The sequence below is a fragment of the Gambusia affinis genome, linkage group LG04 (genome assembly GCF_019740435.1).
Source record: "Gambusia affinis linkage group LG04, SWU_Gaff_1.0, whole genome shotgun sequence".
NCBI classification, from domain to species: Eukaryota; Metazoa; Chordata; class Actinopteri; order Cyprinodontiformes; family Poeciliidae; genus Gambusia; species Gambusia affinis.
Window position 1 is genome coordinate 522,146 of NC_057871.1, and position 15,286 is coordinate 537,431.

At 49.8% G+C, this 15,286-nt stretch overlaps 2 protein-coding genes and 1 pseudogene across 5 annotated transcripts; 1 reads left to right on the top strand and 2 right to left on the bottom strand.

Moving 5' to 3' along the window:
- Positions 1-233: 233 nt before the first annotated feature.
- acaa1 (acetyl-CoA acyltransferase 1) lies at positions 234-4,658 on the bottom strand. 3 transcript variants are annotated; one of them, XM_044113036.1, is made up of 12 exons: positions 4,225-4,653; positions 3,192-3,285; positions 3,060-3,117; positions 2,862-2,941; positions 2,736-2,778; positions 2,484-2,582; positions 2,153-2,233; positions 1,824-2,014; positions 1,580-1,759; positions 1,449-1,507; positions 707-808; positions 234-634 (listed from the first exon to the last, which is right to left on the bottom strand). In XM_044113036.1, the coding sequence occupies exons 1-12, from the start codon at positions 4,396-4,398 to the stop codon at positions 488-490; spliced, it is 1,308 nt and encodes a 435-aa protein (XP_043968971.1). In that variant the 5' UTR covers positions 4,399-4,653; the 3' UTR covers positions 234-487. The 3 variants fall into 3 exon arrangements, with proteins under 3 accessions (XP_043968971.1, XP_043968973.1, XP_043968972.1); XM_044113038.1 differs by having other exon boundaries at positions 559-634; positions 707-826; positions 1,450-1,507; positions 4,225-4,658; XM_044113037.1 differs by lacking the exons at positions 234-634; positions 707-808 and adding an exon at positions 1,356-1,383 and having other exon boundaries at positions 1,415-1,507; positions 4,225-4,652.
- A 714-nt stretch (positions 4,659-5,372) lies between these two features.
- LOC122828940 (BTB/POZ domain-containing protein 3) lies at positions 5,373-9,713 on the bottom strand. 2 transcript variants are annotated; one of them, XM_044113028.1, is made up of 4 exons: positions 9,211-9,713; positions 7,911-8,001; positions 7,487-7,605; positions 5,373-7,418 (listed from the first exon to the last, which is right to left on the bottom strand). In XM_044113028.1, exons 1-4 carry the CDS (start codon positions 9,363-9,365, stop codon positions 6,386-6,388), a joined length of 1,398 nt encoding a protein of 465 aa, XP_043968963.1. In that variant the 5' UTR covers positions 9,366-9,713; the 3' UTR covers positions 5,373-6,385. The 2 variants fall into 2 exon arrangements, with proteins under 2 accessions (XP_043968963.1, XP_043968966.1); XM_044113031.1 differs by lacking the exon at positions 9,211-9,713 and having other exon boundaries at positions 7,487-7,686.
- Positions 9,714-10,380: 667 nt separating this feature from the next.
- On the top strand, positions 10,381-15,251 carry LOC122828936 (annotated as a pseudogene).
- The last annotated feature ends 35 nt before the right edge of the window (positions 15,252-15,286 follow it).

Genomic DNA, 15,286 nt, shown 5'->3' on the forward strand with positions numbered 1-15,286 from the left:
AAAGAGAAGCTTTTATTGTGGTGAGGATTAAATATTTTGATGTCAGCAGCAGGAGCTTCGTGATTGGTTGGATTTAACCAGCAGACACTGGAGTTCTGCTGGGACGGGTTCTGACCAGAACCAGAACCGTTTGGGTCAGCCCAGCTGAACATGAGGAACGTTCTGGAGCTTGTGTGTCAAATTTGAGGGTCGGGGACCAAATCTGGCCCACCAAAACCTTTCATGAGGCCCTCTGAGGAAACAGACCGTTTGTACCTTTATTACATCATCAGGAGGAAACGTTCAACATTATTTCATTCCAAGACATGATTGGCTGGTTTTATTAACTCATTCGGTCTGAACCGGCCCTTTAAGAGGATCTGCAGGAAACTCGTCCTCCTCGGCGCTGACCCGGCATTTCACTCGGGTCGTTATCGGCTGAGGTCAGCAGCGGGTCGGATTTAAACTTCGGACAGAAACTGAAACCAGTTTTTGGGAATCGGGCCGATCAAACTGGAATCACTGGAAACATTCCTGATGTTCTGGGCCGGAGCTGTTGGACCCGCCAGAACCGGGTCGCTATGGCCCGGGGAACTCGAACACGGCGGCGGCTCCCATCCCGGTTCCGATGCACATGGAGACGACTCCGAACGCCCTGAGAGAGAGAGAGGGCGGAACCGGGTCAGAACCCGGCCCAGTTTGGCTGCAGCGGCTGGACCGGACCCACCTCCTGCCTCGGCGCCGAAGCTCGTTCAGCAGCGTCACAACCTGCCGGGCGCCGGTGCAGCCCAGAGGGTGACCCAGAGCGATGGCGCCCCCTAGAGAGAGTTCACACACACACACACACCTGGAGAGAGAGAGAGTTCACACACACACACACACCTGGAGAGAGAGAGAGTTCACACACACACACACCTGGAGAGAGAGAGAGTTCACACACACACACACACCTGGAGAGAGAGAGAGTTCACACACACACCTGGAGAGTTCACACACACACACACACACCTGGAGAGAGAGAGAGTTCACACACACACACACACACCTGGAGAGAGAGAGAGTTCACACACACACACCTGGAGAGAGAGAGTTCACACACACACACACCTGGAGAGAGAGAGAGAGTTCACACACACACCTGGAGAGAGAGAGAGTTCACACACACACACACCTGGAGAGAGAGAGAGTTCACACACACACACACACCTGGAGAGAGAGAGAGAGTTCACACACACACCTGGAGAGAGAGAGAGTTCACACACACACACACCTGGAGAGAGAGAGAGTTCACACACACACACACCTGGAGAGAGAGAGAGTTCACACACACACACACCTGGAGAGAGAGAGAGTTCACACACACACACACCTGGAGAGAGAGAGAGTTCACACACACACACACACCTGGAGAGAGAGAGAGTTCACACACACACACACACCTGGAGAGAGAGAGTTCACACACACACACACACCTGGCTGGCGAACGCCTCGTTGATCTCAAACACGTCGATGTCGTTCACTTTCAGCCCTGAGGAGGAAAACTGAGGTAATGTTGGTTCTGTCGGGTCGGTTCTGATCCAGACGGTTCCGGTCGCCTCACCTGCCTGCTGCAGCGCGGCCGGGATGGCCAGCGCCGGGCCGACGCCCATCAGGTCGGGCGGGACGCCCACCACGGCGCTGCCCCGCAGCACGCCCAGAACCGGCAGACCCAGTTCCTCCACGGCGGCCCGGCGGCCCAGCAGAACCGCCGCCGCCCCGTCGCTCACCTGGCTGGAGTTTCCTGGAACAGAGCGGAGTCAGCGGCGCCGGGCAGGAGAAGGCGCCGCGGGCCGGGTGGTTCTGACCTGCCGTGGTGGTTCCATCGGGTTTGAAGGCGGGTCGGAGCCGGGCCAGGTCCTCCAGGGTCGTTCCCGCCCGGATTCCCTCGTCCGTCCGGACCTCCAGCCGCCGCTCCCGGCCCGACTCGTCCCGGACCGTGACGGACACGGGAACGATCTCCCGGTCGAACCGCCCCGAGTCCCGGGCCCGGGCCGCCCTGCAGGGGACACACGGGTCAGCGCCGGCCCGGACGGGACCAGAGCCACAGCTACTGGGAACACTGGGAACACTGGAGCGACTGGGAGAACCAGAGGAAGGACAAAAAGCTCCAGAGCTAAAAAACTAAACAACAAACTTGATCTGCGAGTCGAGAGCGAAGGAATCCTGCTGCCGGCGGGAAACTCCGAAACGCTCGGCGACGTTCTCCGACGTGACGCTGCGGACAAAATGAAACCAAGGTTTCGGTTCTGGAGCCGATCAGACGGACCGGAAAATGTTGCTACATTGATATCAATCAATCGATATCGGAAAACATCCTGATCTGCTCTGTGACCTTCAGGGGTTTAGTGAAGGTCGTTCATTCTGAGAGTTTTTCTGCTGATGGATCGACTTCATGATTCTGAAGCCATAATTGGTTATATTGATTATTGAGCGGCCGATCGATCGATCGATGGGCTCTGCCTCACCCCATGGGGATCAGACAGTCTCTCGCCTTGGCGTTGGCCGACAGTCCGGAGCTCAGATCTCCTGGATCCCCCATGGATCGGAGCGACATGCTCTCCACTCTGAAACGCAGCAGGTCAGAGGTCAGAGGTCAGGATGATCCTGGACCAACTGCCAGTTTGTTGAAGTGAACGAGTCTCTGGACGTCTGGAGAACTGTTCTTCAGGAGAACTTTGAACAGATGACAGGAAGCGAAGGAAACTTCAGGAACTCACCCGCAGGCCAGGCCCAGCTGAATGGATCCGCTCCGGATGGATCCTGAAACACAGAACAACCGGGTCAGACTGGGCCGGCGACCCGGAGGAACCAGCGGGGTCAGGTGAGGTCAGGTGAGGCGTTACCTGCGATGTTGAGCAGCGCCTGCAGGCCAGAGGAACATTGCCTGTTCACCGTGTAAACTGGAACCTTCTCTGGAAAACCGCTGCAACCAGAAGAGATGTTAGAACCTCCAGGCCCCGCCCCTTCGGAGGCCCCGCCCCTTCGGAAGCCCCGCCACCTTAAAGGTCTCAACACCTGACCTCTGGCACTTGACCCCTGACCTGAGGAAGTGAGCCACTCGGGCCATCAGAGCTCCGGCTCCGGGCTGCAGAACGTTTCCTGCAGACACAAAGCCCTGGTTAGCAGGAATAGAGGAGGGCGCCCCTTCAGGCCAGGCTGGGTATTACACTCACCCACACAGACGTCCCCCAGCTGATCCGGGGACAGTCCCACGTCCTTCAGGACGGCAGTCATCACGGCGCTCAGCAACTCGTCTGGCGTGGTGTCCTGCAGGAAGACGGTTTGTTAGCAAGAGGTTAGCATGTGGCCCCTCCGGGCCTCCGTACCGCCCAGCCTGCTGTCCAGGCTGGGCGGTACGGAGCAGACAGAGTCCCAGTTCAAACCAGTGAATGAATCTGCTTCAGATTAAAAACTGGAACATTTAATCCCAGTCTGCTTCTAAAGAAAACCAATTAGCCCAGTGGATCAACTTTAGCATGCTAGTTAGTGATTAATTAGAAAACCTTTATAACAATAATATATTTTATTTCCAATAGCCTTAATATCTTTAGATCTCAAAGGGCTTTAATCATCTTCAGTCTCTTTCTGTAAAATCAGTTTGACTTTAATAAATTTGGAAACATGTCTTTTTTATTTATTTTTTTTTAAATGAACTTTATTTAAATGAAATTAGTATACATCAAAACAGCATAATGAAATATACAACATTCAAGCAATATAACCAGGGGTGATTAGATAAGAACATGCAAAGACGTACATATCGAGATTGTCCTTTGAGCCTTTTCATTTGTAGAGTCTGTTATTGATTTGATATATAGACCCATATCTTTAATGAAAAAAGAAAAACAAGGTGTTTTATTAGCAAATTTGCATTTATGAATATAAAATTTAGCAAAGAATACTAGTAAGTTTATTATAAAGAAATGATTAGCAACCTTTCTATGAAATCTATAGAAACAAAATAAAACATTTTCCCAACATAAAGAAAAGTTCTTGTTGCGTAGATGACATGTTTCCAAATTTCTTTAAGAACTTTTAAAGAAATTTGGAAACATGTCATCTACGCAACATCCTACTTCCGCTCAGTGGGCGGAGCCTAACGCCAGGGGGCGGGGCTCGAGGCGAAACGGACAAGTTAGAACATCGGGTTAACTCGGTCAAGTCCGGTATTGTTCGGGTTCTGCTGTTTTCTCGGACCGTATCTACCTTGAAACTTCCTTTCTTGGCCTTTCCGATCGCGGTCCTCCGGCCGTGGACCACCACCACCTCGTCCCCGGGACTGGGCGCCGCGCAGCCGCAGTCGAAGCTCCGTAAATCGGGCAGCGGCGCCGCGGAGCCGCCGGGACTCAGGTGTCCGGAGATGAGCTTCAGCCTGTTCATAGCGATGCTTCGGTCCACCAGGAATCCCACAAAGTTCTGAATCCAAACAGGCGGATCAGACTTTGGACTGACTGTCTTCTTCTGAGATGAGCCGTTTCGGTGCAGCAGCGTCGCCTGGTGGACCGGAAGGAGAATAACAGCTGATTGATGATTCAGCGGAGAATCTGAAGCTTCAGAAATAATCTACTCAACTAAAAGTACACTTAGTTTGAAAAACTAAATACTTAAATACACGTAAAGTTATCAGTGCAAAATGTTATCAAATAAAAACGTACCTTGTTAAACTTTCAGTTACTGTTTTATGATGTTTTACTTCTATTTTTGGATGTAACAGAAAACATATTAATGTCAAACTGTCCGGCTTCCTCCCACAGTCCAGAAACATGACTGTCAGGTTAATTGGTCTCTCTAAATTCTCCCTAGGTGTGTGTTTGTGTGTGCATGGTTGTGCGACCCGTCCAGAACGCAGCTGGAGGCAGCAGCTCCTCCCGACCCCATTAGGGTGAACAGAACATGGACGGATGTTTTTAACTTCAGAACTTCTAAGTGAAATAAAAATTGTAGCATATGATGAATTTTTCTCCATGAAATGTTACAATAAAATAATTCACTCAGAATATTCATGTAAATACAGGTTAAATGTATTTAATTACACCTTTACTAAGTAACTAATTACTAGTTACTTTCCTCCACAGTTCCAGGTCAGTGAAGTGGATACTGGTCTACAGAACCGGTTCTGTACGGTCAGAACATCTAGATGTTCCAGTTTGCTGCTGCAGCTCATCAGATCCACAAGAATCTCCTGGTTCCCTCCAGAGATCCGGATCCAAGAGCTTTCTGGATCCTCCAGAACCTTCAGAAACCCGACTGCTGGGCCCGTTCACCTCAGGTCCAGAACCAGAAGCTTTGCTGAATTCTTCATGTCTCCAGTTTATTTCTGCAACATTTTCTTCAGGAAAAACGCAGCAAACAGAAACTTTTGAAACTTTTTATTTCATCACAACATGAGTTTGATAAGGCCACCGAGATTCATCCAGGAAGGAACAAAAAACAAAAACAAAACAAAAACAAAACAAAAACAGAAACACAAAGCTAGTAGAAAACAGACAGAAAACTAAAGGAACGTCTGGACCCGGTTCAACCCGTTTCCAGGTTGATTTTCAGGTGATTAAATGAAGAAAAAGCAACGAGCTTCAGGTCCAAACCATGGCAGAACCTCATCCAGAACCTCATCCAGAACCTCGTGAACGGGAAGCGGTTCCACTTCCACACATGCAGGTAACAGCAACACCGCCACCTTCAGGCTGCAGCAGGAACTGCGTCTCATTAAGGCAACAAACAGGAGCTGCAGCACGATCAGAACCACGACCCGGTCCGGTCCAGCTGAGGTTCTGACCCGATCCCAATAGTAACTGCTCCTCTGAGAGCAGGAAGTGGACCGGTTCTGGTTCTGGAGGTGAACCAGAACTCAGAAGATCAGAACCGTTTTCTTCTAAATGGCGGGTCAGAACCGACTGAAACGACCCGCGGATCAGAACGTCGTCCATCTAAAATAAACCCAAAAACAATTCTGACCTGGCTCAGCAGAACCGGACCAACACGTCGTTAAGGCACTAGGAGGTCCGATGGAGAGATCCGGTCGGGTTCTACTTCATTTCCCGACCTTCCTTCAGTCCGGAACCGCCTTCAGAGATTAATAATCCATAATCTATAAATCTATAAATGTCTGTGCCGCCATTAGAAGATAGTAAAGGGTCCAGAGGTCAGAGGTCAAAGCACAAACGTTCCGGTTGACCTTTCATGACCTCTGGAAACTTTCCTGATGTTTAAAATCTTGGCAGCACAAACAAATGAAAATGTGGAGCAAAAGTTGGACTCCATGTTGTCTGACCTGACGGCGGGTCACTCAGGTTTCAGACCGTTAGTGTATTCATCCGCCACCAGAAGTAGTCCCCCGGCTTCCCGCTGCGACCCGACTCGGCCCGGATCAGGCGTAGAAGATGAGTTCTGGGATCTGGCCGCCCTGGACCCCGGTCCCGTTGGTGCTGTCGGAGGAGCACTGGAACTGGAAGGTGACCTTGCCGCTCTGGACCTCCGTCATGCCCTCCTGGCCGAAGTAGCTGAGCTCGTTGCCGTCCAGAACCACGCTGGCCGTGTAGAAGGTGTCGGGCTCGATCTGGACCGGGTAATCGAACCAGACCGGGAAGGTGCTGCTGGAGCCGTCGGAGAAGAACTTGATGAGGCGCTGCGCCATGGGCACGCCCTGCCGCTTCAGCTCCATCTTGGCGCTGTACTCGGCCGAGCCGCAGCTGGAGCCGTACAGGCCGAAGCCGGCGATGAAGACGCGGCGGTCCACGGCGAACTGGATGCTGTCGCAGCGGCCGCGGTAGCGCCACTGGTTGCTGCGGTAGGCGCAGGACTGGAAGCGGTGGCAGCGCTGAGGCGCCAGCCCCTTCCGCGGCTTGGTGCAGAACAGCAGCTCCGGCTTGCGGGACGCCGTGAACCACAGGAAGATGTCGTTGGTCTCGTTGAGCGTCAGCACGCCGGACTGCGCCGCGCCGTTGGCGAAGTCCTCCAGCGCCATGGCGGGGATGCGGATCAGGTAGATGGCCTTTCCCAGCACCAGCCGCTTGTTGTCGATGGAGGGCGGCAGGTCGCGGCGCTGGCACTCGGCCTCGGCCCAGCTCAGCGCCGCCTCGAACACGACCATCTCCTTGGCGTTGAGCGTCTCCCGCCGCAGGATGCTCTCCAGCGTCTGCGCGTCGATGTCGCAGAAGCCCTCGGAGCGCAGCGCCAGCTCGGCCTGCGCGTCGATGACCTCCCAGCAGCGCTGCGTCAGGTCCGGCTCCTCGAACAGGCAGCTCTGCGACAGAAGGACGCAGGCGTTCTTGGCGCTCAGGCTCGTCTCCAGGAAGTTGACGCAGGCCCGCGCCAGGTGAGGCACGATGTACTTCTTGGCGGCGTAGAGGGTGGCGAGCACCGTGTCGGCGCACAGGTCGATCTCGTCGCAGTAGATGTACCTGCGGAGGAGAGGCCGGGTTAGCAGACCGGTTCTGGTTCTGAGGTCCGAACGGACAGTCCGACCTACTTCAGCATGGCCAGGAAGGACGGCGGCTCCACGTCCGGGATCCGGATCTCCTCCGTGTCCTCGGCCAGCTCGCCGTAAAACATGGCGTGGAACACGGAGCTGCCCACAGCCAGGACGTACTGCCGAGAGCAACAGCAGAACCGGAACCGGGTCAGAAGCCCCAAACTGGACCGCTAGCACCAGCCAACAGAACCTGGTTTCTAAAACATTCTGCTTTAGTCATAACGCGTCGCCCCCTACAGGAAACGGCTGTAATAGAATAATAATAATAATTCTGGTTTAAAGCCAAACTTTATGAAGACGAGCTCCTCTGATGAAGAAGCTGATTAAATACCCTAAACATTACATATGGGATCTAGGAGAGCAGATCTGTTTCTATACATCTATCTCTAGAGAGCCCGTCCTAGAAGCTGTCGGACTCTACCTTGTGTCCAGGAACCCTCTGCGTCCCGCCCGGCGGTCCGACCACAAAGTGAACGTCGGCCATCATCTCGTTGTTGAACATGACTGAATTCCTGCAGACAGAAAAATGAACCGAAACTGAAATGAAGGAAACAAACGGAGTTTCTCTACATTCATTTCTACATTTTAAGGTTTTTATTTCAATCACATTACACCTAAATTCAACTCAAGTCCAGAAAACTGCAGCTCAAGACGTCTTTCAGCCTGGCTGGTTAATTGGTTAGTTAGTTGGTTTGGTAGAAGGAGGTTCTCCTCTCTGTTTATTATTTCTAGGATCAGGATAAAATAAAAACCTGAGATTTAAAGAAAATTTTAATTTCAGGTGAAAACAAGCAGCAGATCCCAGAGCTGATATTAAACGGACAGGAAGTCAAAATGTCGTCTCACAATTTTGCAGTTTACAGTAAAAATCTGCTTGTGTAAATAATGGAGTGTCATTAATATTTATTAATGTTAATTACTAATGTAGTCTGAATTTTGACTCCACATTAACTTTGTTTTGATTTTAAAATAATAAAATCTGATTTTCCAGCTCACAGGCTTCATCTCCACTTCACATGAATCATAACCATTTATCACAGATTTCCATATTCTGATTTATCTTCCTGTGGAGATTCGGCTGTAGCTACAGCGGCTATCGCTACAATAAATTAAAACAAACTGAATAATTTCTAACAGCAGGATTTATTGTTTTTCTCTTTCTGCCAAAAACTGGATGCTAAATGTTTTCAGTTTGGTGATTTGGTTTCAGTTCTGCTTAGAGAGATTTTATAATTCGTTTTATTTGTTATTTCTGTTTTTTCTCTTATTTATTTTGGATATTTAAAATGTCTTCTGGTTCCAGAGTTAAATGTTCATCACAATTTAAAATTTATTGTGTTCTTGCATTATGAAAAATGGTCTCAAAACAACATGATTATGCTTGTTGCAATAACTTCAATTCGTCAGGACATTTTACCATCCGGACAAATTTGTTATTGTGACAGAACTATTTATCAGCAGGTCAAAACTTTACAAATAAAAGGGAATGAAAAACATTTCATAATAATGAATAAAACGTCAGTGATTTCACCGTTTATTTGTTTTCTAATGTTTTATTCATTGAATTTTGAGCATTTTGGAGTTCCATATAAACTAGACTAAATTTTGATGACTTTATGACCTGGTGAACTGGATGGACCAGGACCGAACTAGGAGCCGGTACCGACCGGATGATAAATGGACCCGGAGTCCAGGCTGCCTGGGAGCCGGGCCGCTCTCACCTCTCCCGGATGGTGGGGTACAGGCCCTGCCAGCTGCAGCCGCCCGGGGCCGGGTTGTTGTTGCTCAGGTTCTGCTGCTGGAGCGAGGCGGCGGAGCTGCTGCTGCTTGAGGCCGAAGACACCAGCTTCTTGGCGGGGAACAGCTCTGCTGCCATCCTCCCCCTTCAGTCACACCAGGGAAGGGCTCATGGCGGCTCCGGGGCCCGAACTCAACCGCTGTTTAAACTTGGATCAGTTCCCGAACCGAACAGACCTCCATTTAAAAGCTACCGGACTTTAGCTCTGAGCTAGCTTTAGCCACATTAGCCTCCCAGCAGTGGAGCCTAAAACACGACGTGGACTGCGGGAACCGGAGCTAAAGCAGCAGGGCAGAGGCTCCCCGAAGGACCAACATTCCTTAACCTTTGACCTTTGACCTCTAACCTAAAACCCCCATCAGCGGCCGAGCAGAGTTTGGGCTCAGCTTTTGTTTACGCCGCATCAACTCCAACCAATCAGAGACCAACTATTCTTTACTGAAGCTATGGGCGCTTTACTGCCCCCTACTGGAGTACAGCGCACTGGAGGCTCCATAAAAAATAAATCCTAACTCAAAATTCAAATTCAAACATACTTTATTGAACCCAAAGGGAAATTAAATCTTGATGTAGCTCATTAATTCAGATTCTTCAAAAAGTTATTGTCGATGCTGACGGCTGTTGCCTGGAAAGAGCTCCTCCAGCAGTCTGTATTACAGTGAATCTGTAGAAGCCTCTGACTGAAGACACTGTTTTCCCAATACAGTCTCATGAAGAGGATAGTCAAAGTTTTTGAAGAATCCCCCTTTGCACCGTCCCCCAAAAAGAACCAGAACCAGAACAGAACCAGTACCAGAACAGAACCAGCCTTCTTTATCAGACTGTTGAGCCTTTTTCAAATCCCTGGTTCTGATGCTGCTGCCACAACAGATGACAGTGTAAGAGATTACATTCTCAACCACAGAATAGCAGAATAACACTAAATACAAGCGATATGCTGTAATTATGAGATTATAGAAAAACAATCAAATCCACTGAACCAAATGTATTTTCACTACATACCTGTAAGACTTTAGAATAAAGACATTTTTCTAAATATGTCTTGTTTTGGTTGCATTTCAGAGTACTGTACAGTAAATGCTGCATGTTTTAAATTTCTTTGGACTTGTAATCCCGTTGCCATGGTAGCACATTCTGGTTTGTTTCAACAGAAACAGTTAAACTTGTGTTTCCTATCAAATCCAGTTTTTATATTTTCCTCTGCAGGGAGAAGCGGATTAGTGAGCCACAATGGTAAGAACATGTTTACACTTTACTGGTAACTATATCATAATGTTCAGTAGTATTATGAGCAGAATTTATTAATTGCTAGATTCTGAATTATGTCGTTAGCACGTTAGCTTAGCATCAGCAGCTCAAATTGTGTTTTCCTTCTTCAGCCTCCAAAGAAAGGCAAAAAGGGCAAAAAGGGGAAAGCCGGGAAGGTGAACCCCTTCATGCTGCTGGACTCTGCGCCCATCCAAGACATGTCCAAGGATCAGGTAGCACTTCCTGCTGATGCTAACAAGGCTAGCTGATGTTTATCCAGAGTTTGGACCTGATGGAACCGGCGCAAACCGGCAGAGCAAACACGTTACTGCTAGATGGTGGAGGAACTGCAGGAGCTAAAATTTTAAAACTTAATTCTGGTAGAACTAGAGAACATTCCTGTGGGGAATTTGAATAGTTTTGTTAAATAAATGACGCGCCGCTCTGCCGTGACCCAACTTGATCCACTAGACAGCAGCAGTCTCATTATTCACAGCAGTACATCTCTACACGTTTTCCTGTTTTCAGACACGAGTTTGAAATGAGTTCCCACTAAAGTCAGATAATAATTTACCTTTCCCTAAAACGACATGTGGACTCTCGCCTGTTCACGGTTCGTCTTTGGAGCGCGAATCCAGAATGTTTGATGAAAATCTGATTATTTTCTGGTTCTAACCCGGATGACATCTGACACGCTATTGGCTGGCATTTGCAAAGCGCCATTCGCTTTCCTTGGTGCTGATTGGCTGAAGGCCCAAACTTAAAGCAACTACTTATTTTTCCATTTCTAACCGGGTCGGTTTGAATGAACCGGGTCGGTTTGAATGAACCGGGTCGGTTTGAATGAACCGGGTCGGTTTGAATGAACCGGGTCGGTTTGAATGAACCGGGTCGGTTTGAATGGTTTCAATCTGGTGTCATTAAACACCAGATTAAAACCAGATTAATTCCTCTGCAGTTGCCTGGTTAATCCCACCCTGATTTTCTGCGATGTGTTGCAGTTGTGGGATTTCGCCCTCCGCATCCAGGAGGAGCTGGAAACGGTGCGGAAGGAGAAGGGCCTCTTCCAGCTGGAGCGGGACAAGACCAAGACCGTCTGGGAGACGACCAAGAAGAACCTGGAGGAGTCCGAGGTCGAGCTGAGGAGTACGACTGCAGAGAGGTCAGAGGTCGACGAGCAACACCGAGGGGAAATGACTGTGAGTCCTCCACTGATCCACTGGTCTCTCGGTCCGATCCGGTCCGATCCTGACTGTGTCGGGTTTTCAGGTCTACAAGCAGAAGATGAAGCACGTCCTGTCCGAGCAGCACAACGCCGTCTCTGAGGTGAAGATGGACGCCGTCACGTCCCGCTCGCTGCAGCAGAAGCAGAACACGGACTTGGAACTGGATCTGCGGCGGCAGCTCCGGGATCTGCAGATGGACAACAGGGAGAAGAGGCTTCAGGAGCACAGCTCCATCAAGATGCTGAAGCTGGTGAGGAGACCATCCTCTGCTGCTGCTTCAAGCTTTGGCTTCCGTCTCATGCCTGCTCTTCCTCCCCAGAACCACCAGAGGGAGCTGATGAGGCTAGGCGGCGAGTTTGAGCGCCGGATGCAAGGTGAGTGCACCTCGGTGCTTCCTCCAGGGTTTCCTTCCTGGTCTTCCTCATCGTTCCTGTTCAGTGCTGGAGGTGCAGAAGCTGGTCACCACGCGGTCCCTGGCAGAGATGTTCCAGAGGAAGCTGATGAACGCTCTGACGGAGATCGACACCTTCAAGAAATGTCACCTGTTGTCTCTGAACAAGGAACACGACAGCAGGAGAGAACGGACGGAAGGGACGTTTGAGGAATACCTGGACACAAAGCACTACGAGCAGCACACCTGGAAGGTAGATGAACCATCGTAACGCTGCCTCCAGTGCTGGGCGCTCCTCTTTAGTAGATCCTTCTGGATCCTCTTTAGTAGATCCTTCTGGATCCTCTGGAGTAGATCCCTCTGGAGTAGATCCCTCTCTGTTCCAGGGCGAGCTGAAGAAGCTGCTGAACCAGAAGCTGCGGTGGGAGAAGAAGATCTCAGCAGCTCAGCAGGAGAACCAGCGTCTGAAGACGACGCTGCAGGAGGTCCAGCAGAAGCTTCCGGAGCTGCACAGACGGCTACAGGAGCACCAGCACTCCAAGCACAGGATGGAGGTAAGGGGGCGGAGCCAACACCTGGAAGCTGCTCAGCGCTGATGATGATGATGATGGTGTGTGAGCAGGAGTACCGAGCTCAGCAGAAGCTGGTTGATCAGGAGCTCAGAGACCTGACGGTGGAACACGAGCTGCTGCTGCAGGCCTTCCAGAAGGTAAACCTCTTCCTTCTTCCTTCTTCCTCCTGCTCCTCCCTGCCGACCCCTCCAGGTGTTCCCCGCAGGTGCAGCAGGAGCGTGACGAGCTGCTGAGGAGGCAGACTCAGAGCATCCTGGACATCCAGCAGAGGAGCGGCCTGAAGAAGATCCTGCTGCAGAGGAAGCTGGAGGCGCTGAGCCAGACTCTGGAGAAGAAGGAGGCGCAGCTGAGCGCCGCGCTGTCCGTCTGCAGCGTTGAGCCCACGGCGCGCAGCAACGCCGCCAACAAGCTGCAGGTAAGAGGCCGGAGGGCGGCTCCGCTGGGCGGCACCAGAACTTCTCCACAGGTTCTGATCAGGAGCAGAAACACCTGGAGGAGTTTAACTCAGGAACAGCTGATTCATCCTGAAGGGAAACCAGACGGTTGTTCAGTCAGCTGCCTGAGATTTTACTTTTACTGGAGCAAAAACACGTCAAAGTATTTCTACTCCCAGTACTTCCTGTCTGCAGCCTCCAAACATGGCAGCAGCGCTTCTTCAGCTTCCTGTGAACACAAAGTTAGAATCCAGGAGAGGAGAAGGTCTGGAAGAAGAGAAATCTTCATCCTCCACACTAAACTCATCATTCTGGTTTCTCTGGAAAGTTGGAGGCACAGCAGCAAGGAGTTTGTTAGCTTAGCAACACCCGAGCTGATGACATCACAGAGTGTTTGTTAGCTTAGCAACAACTGAGCTGATGACATCACAGAGTGTTTGTTAGCTTAGCAACAACCTAGCTGATGACATCACAGAGTTTGTTAGCTTAGCAACACCCGAGCTGATGACATCACAGAGTGTTTGTTAGCTTAGCAACAACTGAGCTGATGACATCACAGAGTGTTTGTTAGCTTAGCAACAACTGAGCTGATGACATCACAGAGTGCTTGTTAGCTTAGCAACAACCTAGCTGATAACATCAGAGTGTTTGTTAGCTTAGCAACACCCGAGCTGATGACATCAAAGAGTGTTTGTTAGCTTAGCAACAACCTAGCTGATAACATCAGAGTGTTCGTTAGCTTAGCAACACCCGAGCTGATGACATCACAGAGTGCTTGTTAGCTTAGCAACAACCTAGCTGATAACATCAGCGTTTGTTAACTTAGCAACAACTGAGCTGATGACATCACAGAGTGTTTGTTAGCTTAGCAACAACCGAGCTGATAACATCAGAGTGTTTGTTAGCTTAGCAACACCCGAGCTGATGACATCACAGAGTGTTTGTTAGCTTAGCAACAACTGAGCTGATGACATCACAGAGTGTTTGTTAGCTTAGCAACAACCAAGCTGATGACATCACAGAGTGTTTGTTAGCTTAGCAACAACCTAGCTGATGACATCAGAGTGTTTGTTAGCTTAGCAACAACCTAGCTTATAACATCAGTGTTAGCTTAGCAACAACCTAGCTGATGACATCAGAGTGTTTGTTAGCTTAGCAACAACCTAGCTGATGACATCAGAGTGTTTGTTAGCTTAGCAACAACCTAGCTTATAACATCAGTGTTAGCTTAGCAACAACCTAGCTGATGACATCAGAGTGTTTGTTAGCTTAGCAACAACCTAGCTGATGACATCAGAGTGTTTGTTAGCTTAGCAACAACCTAGCTGATGACATCAGAGTGTTTGTTAGCTTAGCAACAACCTAGCTGATGACATCACAGAGTGTTTGTTAGCTTAGCAATAACCTACCTGATGACATCACAGAGTGTTTGTTAACTTAGCAACAACCTAGCTGATGACATCAGAGTGTTTGTTAGCTTAGCAACAACCTAGTTGATGACATCAGAGTGTTTGTTAGCTTAGCAACAACCTAGTTGATGACATCACAGAGTCGCTACCAGGTTCATAATAATTGAGAAACTCCTCCTCAGAAAAGATGGAGTAAAACTTTAAGCTAACATAGCTAGAAGCTAGTTAGCATGTTGCTACATAAGCTAGCAGAATGGCCTAATTCCAGATTCTGATGCTAACTAGCAGCTTTCAGGTAGTGAAGGTGTGACTCCGGTTCTGCTGGGATTATCCGAGTCTGAAACCTGTTTCCTGTTTCTAGGAGATCCTGGAGTCCAAACAGACCGCCATGGAGGCTCTGCAGCTGGACCTGGACCAGGGCGCCCAGGTCAGTGTACCTGCAGCTTCCTGCATGTCTCTGACCTCCTGCATGTCTCTGACGTCCTGCATGTCCGTCCTGCAGGCGTACAAGCAGCTGCTGCGCAACCTGAAGGTCGACCTGGAGGCCGCCGGCATCTTGCCGTTCCAGTTTCCCTTTAAAGCCGCCCAGAAGGTTCTGGAAGAAGTCCGACCGGATCTGAAAGCCCAACCGGAGCGGCACCAGAAGGACGTTTCCAAATAAAGTGGCATTTTAGTTTTTATTCATTTTGACATGAAAAGCAGTGGCATTATTATTAAAT

Bases quoted from the DNA above. Each gene is read 5' to 3' on its own strand.
- acaa1 (XM_044113036.1), bottom strand. From the start codon at position 4,398: ATGAACAGGCTGAAGCTCATCTCCGGACACCTGAGTCCCGGCGGCTCC. The intron at 1,760-1,823 runs GTCAGAACCACC...GCTCTGTTCCAG, and splicing joins CGATGGAACCACCACGGCAG to GAAACTCCAGCCAGGTGAGC. The intron at 809-1,448 runs TGTGTGTGTGTG...GTGTGTGTGTGA, and splicing joins AGGCGTTCGCCAGCCAGGTG to ACTCTCTCTAGGGGGCGCCA.
- LOC122828940 (XM_044113028.1), bottom strand. From the start codon at position 9,365: ATGGCAGCAGAGCTGTTCCCCGCCAAGAAGCTGGTGTCTTCGGCCTCA. The intron at 7,606-7,910 runs GTAGAGTCCGAC...TGCTCTCGGCAG, and splicing joins AGAGGGTTCCTGGACACAAG to TACGTCCTGGCTGTGGGCAG. The intron at 7,419-7,486 runs GTAGGTCGGACT...TCTCCTCCGCAG, and splicing joins TCCTTCCTGGCCATGCTGAA to GTACATCTACTGCGACGAGA.